Here is a 10,745-nt window from a genome sequence, read left to right as displayed (position 1 = left end):
GACCCCTGGGCAGGGAGCTGCCAGGCCTATGGCCTTTGACCTGTGACCAGTAGGTATCAAAGAATAGATGCTGTTTGTGGATGCTCCTTTATCCTGACGGGCTGTTGCCTTTTCCAGGTCAGAGTCTCTCTCGCCGTACACCTCCTGGCTCTCTACCATCTCGGACACAGACGCACTACTGGCCCCGTGGGGCAGTGGTGGCGTGGTGACTGTTGACATGGGAGGTCACATCCGCCTCTGGGAAACGGGGCTGGAGCATCTGGAGCGCTCGCTCAGGGAGTGGAGAAACATGATCGGCCAGGAGGACCGAGCCGTGCAGGTACTGCTCTAGCTGGGGGAACGTCCCTTCCTTCCCAAGGCCCCACGTAGGTCTGAGCAGCTCCAGTCCAACGGCTCTCCTGGAAACGGCTGCTCGGGTTGTGGGGGCTCATCCTTCAGAAAGCTGCCATCTCCCTTCTGGAGCGGGAAAGGGCCAGCGACTCCCTTCTCTGTTTTCTTTCCTTTTCCTTTCCGGTCGGCACTTCCGTGTGCAGGTTCCCTGCCATCCGGCACGTCCCGGGAGAAAAAGAAAGAGACCAGCTCCTCTTTCCGTTTTAACTGTCAGTCTCACCCTGCACCACCGTGGCACGTTCCCCCTTGGGCTCCCACTCTGGAGCACCTCTCTGCTCCCCAGGCAACAGACACACGGACAGCCCAGGATGGGGGAGCTGTCTCTAAGGCGAATCGTTAGACTAGACAGGGAAGCCGAGTCATGCAGCTCCTGCTCTTGCTGCCGGGCCCACCCAGGCGACTTTTACGGGGTTTCCTGCACGTCCGTCATCATCACAGCAGCAGACTGCCAGGTGCTTTCTCCCACAGAGCCACTGGCTAGGCTCCAAACCCCCAGCCTTTCTGTTAGCAGCAGAGCGCTCCCACCATCACGCCAGCAGGGCCCTTCTGCGTCTCCTAGAGAAGTGTTCTTACCAATGCCCTTATTTCAGGTGATGCAGGCTTAGCCATAAGGAGAAGTAGACCCAGCCGTGGATGGGTGGGACTGACGAGGGAAACAGAACCACCAGGGGAAGGCAGCCAACAGCCCCAGAAATGATTGCCTAGCTGAACTGCTCACTGTGAGCGATTTGGAGAACAAAGAAGGCCGTGCACCCATCTATGCTAAGCATGTAATCAAAGGCTTCCTTTGCAATATATTCATGTCTTAGAACAAACTTCCCATTTCCGTTCCACTTCTCTCCCACAAAAGGAGAGGTGGGCTCCTGCTAGCCACAAACGCCGCGAAGAGCCGGTTAGCAAGAGGAGATGTTTGCACGCACTGTTCCATTGATCCCTGGTTGAGAATTGCTATTTCACAAGATTATTTTTGTGCTCTCCGTAAAGGAGACCTAGTTATGGAAATACCTATTTCTCATAGAGGCTTGCAAGTTTACAGGAAGAGCCTTTGGTGAATTGCAGAACCTAGTGAACAAGCCATCACAAGTCCTGTTGGAAGGCTCTGAGTCAACTCAAAATCTCACTGCCATCGGGTCGATTCTGACTACGCCACCTACAGGGAGGCCTGTCACAGTGGGTTTCCAAGACTGTGATGGGAGTAAACCTATATAAGACCAAATGAATGCAGGGCTGGAAAATAAAAGGTGACCCTCCCAGCACAGACTGAATGCCAGTCACCGGCCAGGACAGTCACAGAATTAATCAGTGAGGCTTCTGTTTCTTTTACAGTCTAAGCTTCACTTCCCTCTCTTTGCCTTACCTTCCTCGGTGCGTAATCAGAGTAAAGGCTCATGGGTTTGAATGCCTTTATGTTATTTGGACTTCCCTCTCCTACATTGCAGAGATCAAAGGTCATGGTTTTCACATACCAAAGCCTATAGCAAGGATGTGTGGACTGAATCAAGTTTAACTAACCCAACAGAATGTTCAAAAGGATGTTGACTCACGATGGGGGTAGCTGTTCCCGAGGGCTGCACGTATTTGTCCCCTCTTTGTGTTGTTACCACCTCGCTCTCCTCCCGTCCCCCACCCACCCCAACTGTGCTGTGCGCCTTTGTACACCCAGCTCCTGACCTGATGGGTGGCGATCGATAGGTACTTGGGTACCCGACACAGGGTCCAACTCCTTCCCAAGGAAGCTGTTGCCACGTGTCCCTGTGAGCCGTGGATGACAAGCTCTCTACGCCGTACACTCTCCATCCGTCCACTCTCCATCGCATTGGGCTGCCTTCAGAAACAGAGGCCCCCCTGCAACAGCAGCTTCCAAGGGGCTCTATCTGTTGGGCCAGTTAATTTCCAGGCAAAGATCCCAGCTTCGAAGGTTATAGTGACTGTTTGGGGGGATTCCAAACGGGAAAATCTTGATAGGTTGTCTCCAAGAACCCAAGCTGATTGTGAGGGCTTTATTGGGAAGAAGTTTTTAGAAAATGGAAAACTGCAATGATGAGAAAAAGTCCAAGAAAGTTGAGCCAAGGAATTTTTTCCATCTCGACACCGCGCCTGCTCCTTCTTCCCCAGGGCCAGGTGCTGTGTGCTATGAGCATCTCCCTGGGGGACCTTGCCTATCCACTTTACAGCTCTGAATTTGCCTCCTCCAACTCTGTTTGATCCCAAACCTCAAAGGACAATGAAAAGGAACACGGTTGGAATCCCTTGAAGATGTCAAACTAGCGTGCTAGTGTGGTGTGAGTCAAAGGGCGCAGGCAGCCGTGGGGAAGAGTTAGAGGGGTGGCAACATCTCCTTCAGAAGCATATAGACCTAGGCGGAGGCTGTTGTTGAAAACAGGAATTCCACATCTTGATATTTATTGTTTAATAGAGGTTTCTGTGATTTTATAGCAATAATTTTTGACTTGCCCTCGTATTTTCCATAATCCAAACAGGTTTTTTCTAATGCATCATTTCCGTCTCTCCAGTGTAAAGTGTAGCCATTGTCGTCCCTGTTACATGCTGTCGCGCAGGTTTCCATGCGGAACAGTCCTAGTACAAGGAGGAAACTTGGTACCATCCTCGCTGTGGTTGACTGTGTTTGAGCCCAGTGTTGCAATCACTGGGTCAATCCACCTTGTGGTGTCAGTCCATCATGTGGAGGGGATTCCTCTTTTTCACTGCCCCTCGGCTTTACCAAACATGATGTCCCTCACTGGGGACTGGTCTCTCCGAATAGCTTGTCCAAAGTACGTGAGACAAAGTCTTATCACTGTTGCTTCTGAGGAGCATTCCGGCTACCGTTCTTGTCAGACAGATAGGTTTGTTCTGATTGACCACGGCGGATTTAACAGTCTCCACCAACACCATAGTCATGGGGCCATTTTCCTTTGATCTTCCTTATTTATTGCCCAGCTTTTGAATACATAAAAGGTGATTGAAAATACCAAACCCTGACCCAGGTGCCCGCTAATCGTTACAGTAATATCTTTACTTTTAAACATTTTAAAGCAGTCTTCTGCAGCAGATTTGCCCAGTGTAATACATCATTTGATTTCTTGACTATTGCTTTGATGTAGATTGATTGATAATGAAATCCTTTATAGTAGCAAGAGGTTCTGTGATAGAAATATAGGTATATTTCTATATCAGAAATAAGTTTTACTGAAGCAATAGAGCCTTGGCGATGCTGTTGGGTGTTGGACTACTAACCACAAGGTTGGTAGTTCAAACCTGCCAGCTGCTCTGAAGGAGAAAAATGAGGCTGTCTGGTTCCAATGAGTTCAAACCTGCAGCATGACAGTGAATTTGGTTTTGGTTTGGTTTAAGCAATAAAATAGCATAATTCAGAATTGAATAATAGCTTCATTTGGAAAATTGGATATATATCATCTAACATCCTCTTTCTGTCTCTAAGATGGCATGGCTAGTTTGTGCATATGTACTCACATACTTAAACTTATGATCAAATGTGAACATCCGTCTTTATGTTTAAACAGAATTGTCCAAATAGTCTGCCATTGTTTTAACTCTTTGTCATACCTCGCCTCTTCACTCCCATGACTTGGCAAAAGGGACAGTATGGTACAGTGACACTATTTAGACTAGTTCGTGTTGTGATTTGCAGAGGGTTAGGACAACTCAATCTAAATAGGGACTATTCCAGGGGAAACAGTAATCAACAAGCAAAAACACATGGCTTACAGTCCCTTCCTGTTTGATCCTTCAAGCGAGCGTTCAGTCAAGGACTCTCTATTCCACATAGGTGAGCGCCTCATTTGAGGGCTTGGAAAATGCCTTTGGGGAAATAGAGACCGGTTCTCAGTACCACACAGACCACTTGCAGGTTAACAGCAGTGCCCCTTTTCCCAGGCAGAGTGACCTGATCGCCATCTAGTGGCTAAATGGGCTTCCTGTGTCATAAAAGTCTCAGCGGTGATGGAGTAGTGGGGTACAGAGGGCCAACCCACCTGTAAAAGGCAGACTGGGTCAGCCTAGGCGTGCTGGAGGAGAGGTTTGCATACTCTTGCCTGGTGTGACTCTGTTGGTCATGAGATGTCCCTTTAAGTCAGCAGGGATGTGAACGCCAGGCAAACCACCTGCCAAGCCTCAGTCACATCCTAACCCCCATCTTTTCTCCATTCCCTTGCACGGTGGCCAAGGAGCAGTGTTTGTTTAGAACGCCAACGTGAGCTGCCTGCATTGTCACGGACGCTGATATCTCCGCTGCATCTCAGCTTTCTGGCGCTGTGAACTTTGAGGCTACTGCTGATTTGAATTTTTATTTTTGTTTTTATTTAACTGCTGTTTTGAGTTCATGAGTGCCACTTGCAAGAGACTGTTTCATGAGCTCTGCCTATCATAAATGTGCTCATTGCTCCGACCTGCTTGGCTAGGGCCCTGGTTTTCCCACCGTGGACAATGACCACACGCTGAGAGCTGGACTATAGCTGTCATTCATGTTAAGAATCTGGATGACCTGTAGACGTCATGTTTCCAGAAGCATGGGTAATTAACTACAAACCCACATAGTGAGGAGCCTGGTGGTGCTGTTTCTGCTAACAGCCAGGGTGGTGGTTCAAACCCACCAGCCACTCAGCAGGAGAAAGAAAAGGTTGCCGACTACCTAAACAGGGTCGCTATGAGCCGGAAGGGGCATGATAACAGTGGTGGTGTGCTCGTGGCATGCTCCATACGATGTGCTCCATTTCTCGACTTAGTTACTTTCCTTCCAAGAGGTCTGTCAGGCCACACCACGTGTTTCCCTTCAGAAGTCTCATCATCTTCTTATGGGAGCAAGAAAGGGTGAAAGGTTATAGTTTTCAAGTGCTGTTTTCTAATTACTGTAAAATGAACTCCCCCCATCGGGTGACTGTGAGTTAGAATCTGCTCGCTGGCGGTGTTTGTTTAAATTACTGTAGAATATTTTAAGGCATTTGGATAATACTTCCTTAACTAAAATTTAAAAATGGGTAGAATCCTCTGAAGCACTGCAGGGCGTCGTGCCTGGGACTGAGCAGGCACATGACATCTATGTGGGAATCCAATGGCAGACGCAAAGGAGGAATTCACACGGAAATGGGAATAGCTCATTCCTGTAAGCACCATTCATCCATTTCCCCCTCTTAAAGAAAATATCCAATGGGTTAGTGTTAAAGTCTTGTGAAGTCCATATTTTATAGATGGATTGCAGTATGTACCTATGCCTTTGGGAACCTCTCTTATCATTTGTTAACTCCTATCATTTCCCATCCTATCTCTTAGCAAATATAGTCTACCTGTTGGCTCATGATTTTTTTAAAAATAATTTATTCCTCTTAGAGAAATTTCAGCCATAGACATGCATTTAGAATCTTCGAGGCTGTCAGGAATATGTAACGAAAAGACAAGAGCTCCATCCGTGTGCAAACATAGCACCCTTGAAGGGAGGGGCTGTGGAGCCTGTTTGCGGTGCTTTCTGGGTCCCCGGTGTCACTTGCCCCTCTGTGACTCTTTTCAAGGTAGCGAAGTTACCTGCCCACTTGCAAAACTGCCGGATATTCAGCAAAGGAGCCCTCTGGTGTAGTGGGATATGCAGTGGGCTGCTGACAGGTAATCTGCAGGAGAAAGACAAGACTTTCTACTCCTGGCGTCAGAATCGACTCAGTGCTAGCGAGTTCAGTTTGGTCTTTTGAGTATTTCAGCAATTAGCTCTCACAGGGGGTGCACCATGGCTCCAGCACACCCGTGGCTCAACCCTTGATCAATTAACTCCCTGTGGAGCGTTAGGACAGAGGAAGGTGTCTCGGAAACAAGACCACAGGAATGTGGCAAGGCAGAGGGAGGGAAGGGGATCTCGGAAATGCCAGTCAGAGGGTACCGGGTCAGAGGGTGCCGGGTCAGAGGGTACCGGGTCATTTCTGGGGCCTGCCACGGCCTGCAGGTGCCCCCACTACAGATGGGCAGCACTCTTCTAGAACCAGGGAAATGTTTGGAGCAGAGAAGGAGAAGTGTACACTCAAGCAGGCTAGCGTTTATCCTAAAAATAATAATAATTAATTAATTAAGAGTGTGTTTCAGAGGGAATTGCCAGTTAGCTTTCCTGTTCCTCCGTTGGTTCACAGCGTTCTCAGTGTTTCTGCAACAGAAACTAGGTCAACAACCTCACCCTGCAGACAAACACCACCTCCCATAGAGGCAGTATGTGTTCTATTAGCCTTTTGTGCACATTCAAGACTGCTGTCCCTACCAAATACCTAAATCATGGGGATTCTCGTTTTTTAGACTGACATTAAAAATATAAATATCACTGAGGTTCCTGGTTTTGGAAAAGGCCAAACTTGAGAAAGCTGTTTTTCAGATGCTCAGCAGGAATATTCCTCTCTCGACAGGCTTTCAGGCCATTGTTTTCTGTGGCACTACAGCCCCGGTGCAAATTATTTGGCAGTACGACCAGCAAGTAACACTGTTTATTAAAAGCACCAGAGAAGCAAATGTCAGTTATATAAATCAGGATGTCAAATGAGGTGAATGTGCTGACAGCCAAGGGCTCTAGCCAGAACTTTGATGATTTTGAGCTCAGTGTGTATGGGGTGGTGTGGGTCAGCCTTGGACTGCTAAACACAAGGCCAGCACTTTAAACCCACCCGCAAGTTCAAGGGAACAAGATGAGGCTATCTGCTTCCAGAAAGATTGACGTCTCAGAAACCCCATATGGGGTCGCTCTAAGTCAGCACTCACTAATGGTAAGGGATGTGTAGCCAACACATCACAGTGAGGGCAGACAGGAAACCTTTCTTTTCTGTTGTTAGACTCTTGGAGAAAATGATCATTCTGTTCCAAGCAGTTCAGCTGATTAGTTACAGGCGTGGAATTCAGAGTGCTGAAACCTGGGTTCAAATCTCATTCTACCTCGTACATGATCTTTGGCAAATTACTCTAAGCCTCGGATGCCTGTGTGAAGACAGGCTGTGTGAACATGGAACCATGCTGCCAAACACCTTTGATGACATCTGGGCTCCAAGGGTTATGTAATCCCCCATCTACCCAGTGTTAAGACGTGGGCTTTGTTGATGCTCCCACTGGGAAAAGTCGTGTCAGGCCCACAACAGGCATTGAGAACCGATCTCTGTCTGAACTTGTCAGCGTGAAGAAAAGCAGGAAGTCGATGGTAGGCCAGTTGTCCGCCGAGGATTAGAGTGTTTAGCCTTCGACCAAAGACAAATGAGAACAGGTCCAAAAACACACAGAACCTTACACACCACCGTTCGCCCGAACGCGAGGCAGAATCGCGCCAGTTAAATTTGGAGCTGCCTTTTCTAGCTGTTCTGTTTGCACTGTTCATCTTTCTCCTGTTAACATTCTCAGCGGCTTCTCTTTGTATTTTCTATTTCCTTACGCTGTCTGACCTTAGTTGCTCAGATAGTGTTAGCAACCCCCACTGGTTAAAGAGGGGTCCAGGGAGCTCTCCCCTGGCCAGATCTGGATATCAGTTGCCTGTAGGCGGATGCTTTTATTTCCGGGTTTTCTATCGTGTTCCATTGGTCGGTGTGCCTGTCATTGTACCGGCTGTTTTGAGGACCGTGGCTGTGTAGTAGGTTTTGCAGTCAGGCAAGGCCTCCTACTTTGTTCTTTTGGAAAAAGTCTCTGCTTATCCCGAGCATCTTCCCTGTCTATATGAAATTGACAATTAGATTTCCCATTTCTTGAAGAAGGAAGATAAGATTCGGATCAGGATTGCATTATATTTGTAGATTACACTAGTAATACTGACATTTTAACAATATTAAGTCTTCCTATCCATGAACACAGGATAGTTTTCCATTTGTGTAAGTTTCTTTTGGTAATAATGTTCTGTCATTTTATTTATAAATCTTTTGTTTTTGTATTGTTTATTCCTAGCTATTTCATCTTTTGGGCTGCTATTGTAAATTGTTTATATATATCCATGCATACATATCTATATACACATACATACATGTATGTGTTTTTTCGGAGCTCTCTTTGCTGTATAAGGACATTAGATGCTGTGCTTTCAAGGCATACAATATCCTTCACTGGCCACACCAGAAGGGTTCTATGTGGAAACCCCACAAACTCATAAATAGCAAACATGAGGAACTGACATACCCCCCTTGGACTTCAGGCTGAGCTGCCTGAGTGTAAGAAGAAACAGATGATGGCTCTCTCAAGGTTAAGATACTTGGGAGGTCATTGGGATTTCGTTTAGATTTCTTGCATTGGAGATGCCTAATGAATGACGGCCCAGAACGTCCATATATTTCCTATTTTAATGTTCTCCGTGCTTTCTTATGACATGTATTAGTCTGGTTGGTATGGTTTTCTGCTTCTGTGAATGAGTATTATTGAAAGTTTTGCCCTATCATCACCCCTATTGTTCATGTAACTAGTGTCTAGTCATTTAAGAGTTTAATCTGTACAAGTCAACAACCCATGTATTTCGACCTTAAGCTGGCCTATACTTGCATAGTATCCTTCCTTAACAGTGTTTTAATTCTTTATCATTGACTAAATTAATGACACTATCAATAGAATTACTGTAAGTTCCAGGGGGGTGATTTATAATATTCTCTATCATAAAATGATAATGATGTCTCTAAAGTGAACCAGAGACATAGATAATAAACCAATTGGTTTTTATGACTTGGTTCCCTTGATGCTCACCCTCATGAAGAGATCACTGAAGATAAGGGTACTATATCAAAGTGTGGTAAGAAGCCAGGTGATGGCTGGCTATCAGATATTGAAAGGTTTACCTTAGAACAAGCATCCTTCTAGATGAGGGGTCAACTACGTTCACGTGGAAGAAGCATACCAGCCTGTGTAATCCTAGGATTATATATAATAAAACCCAAATACGAAAGAGGGAATGGTTTCAGAGCTTAAATTCTGTAATCCAAGTTTTCAGAAGGCTATCGATGAAAGATGGTGGAAACCCAAAATCCATTTGGATGAAGACTCCGGTGAATTCTCTTTAACCATAGTCAAGGGATGTGACTAGCCTTGCTGTCAGACAGAGAGCATTGTAAAGTCAATTACGGCAGATGTAGTTACACTAAAATGTAGGACTTTCTCATTGTATATCCTTTTTGACCTATTTTGAGGTTGTGTCAGTTTTTACTATTTTCTGCTTTCTTTTCAATTGAGGTTTTTCTCTATTTTATCCAGTGATTGTGGTTGGGTTTTTGTTTGTTTGTTTGTTTCCTGGTTGTGTTTTGTATGGTTTTCTGTATATGAAATCCAGGTAGGTAAATCTACAGAGACAATAACTGGATTAATAATTGCCTGGGGCAGGTCAGGGGAGGGTGGGAGTAAATGGGGGAGCTAGCAACAGTGAACACAAGAAGAAAATGTTCTGGAATTGATGATAGTGATGGTTGCACAGCTCTTCTTAATATGATTGAACAATTAAATGGTATGATGGGTGAAGTCTGTGCCAATAAAACTATTCAAGCAAGTTGGTTGCTTATAAAGTCACCTCCTAATTGTGGCCCCAGGTGTGTCAAGGTAGGACTGTGCTCCTGGGGGGGTTTCAGAAGGCTGATGTATCTTTTCCTTTTTAAAAAATCACTGTACCAGGGGCTCGTACAACTTATCACCAGCCAGCCATTGTGTCAAGCACATTTGTACATCTGTTGCCATCATCATTCTCAAAACATTTGCTTTCTACTTGAACCCTTGGTATCAACTCCTCATTTTTCCTCTCCCTCCCTCATGAACCCTTGATCATTTATAAATTATTATTTTTTTTTCATGCCTTACACTGTCTGACATCTCCCTTTACCCACTTTTCTGTCATCCACCCCCCAGGGAGGGGATTATATGTAGATCCTTGTGATCAGGTCCCTCTTTCTCCCCCACTTTCTCCTTACCCTCCTGGTATCGCTACTCCGGAGGGGTTCATCTGTCCTGGATTCCCTGTGTTTCCAGTGCTTATCTGTACCAGTGTACATCCTCTGTTTTCCCCGGATTTGTATTGGGGTCATGATAGTGATGGGGAGGAAGCATTAAAGAACTAGAGGAAAGTTGTATGTTTCATCGGTGCTACACTGCACGCTGACGGTCTCGTCTCCTCCCTGCCACCCTTCTATAAGGGGATGTCTAGTTGCTTACAGATGGACTTTGGGTCTCCACTCCGTACTTCCCTTCATTCACAATGATATGATTTTTTGTTCTTTGATGCCTGGTACCTGATCCCATCGTCACCTCATGATAAACACAGGCTGGTGTGCTTCTTCCATGTGGGCTTTGTTGCTTCTCAGATAGCTGCTTGTTTATCTTCAAACCTTTAGGACCCCAGACACTATATCTTTTGATAACTGAGCACCATC

The 10,745-nt window shown here is 46.0% G+C and overlaps 1 protein-coding gene across 1 annotated transcript in view; it reads left to right on the top strand.

Annotated features, from left to right (window-relative positions):
- The window catches only part of VWA8 (von Willebrand factor A domain containing 8), a 426,636-nt gene that overhangs the window by 287,118 nt on the left and 128,773 nt on the right, over nucleotides 1–10,745 (top strand). Inside the window, exon 35 of the mRNA XM_045287091.1 lies at nucleotides 96–319. Coding sequence (XP_045143026.1) covers nucleotides 96–319 — 224 coding nt within the window. The remainder of the gene's footprint in view (nucleotides 1–95; nucleotides 320–10,745) is intronic.

The sequence above is a fragment of the Echinops telfairi genome, unplaced genomic scaffold, assembly GCF_000313985.2.
Source record: "Echinops telfairi isolate 266 unplaced genomic scaffold, ASM31398v2 ScPeMD7_11;HRSCAF=52, whole genome shotgun sequence".
In the NCBI taxonomy this organism is placed as follows: domain Eukaryota; kingdom Metazoa; phylum Chordata; class Mammalia; order Afrosoricida; family Tenrecidae; genus Echinops; species Echinops telfairi.
The sequence above is the reverse complement of the archived record's forward strand: the minus strand, read 5'-3'. Positions and strand labels throughout refer to the sequence as shown.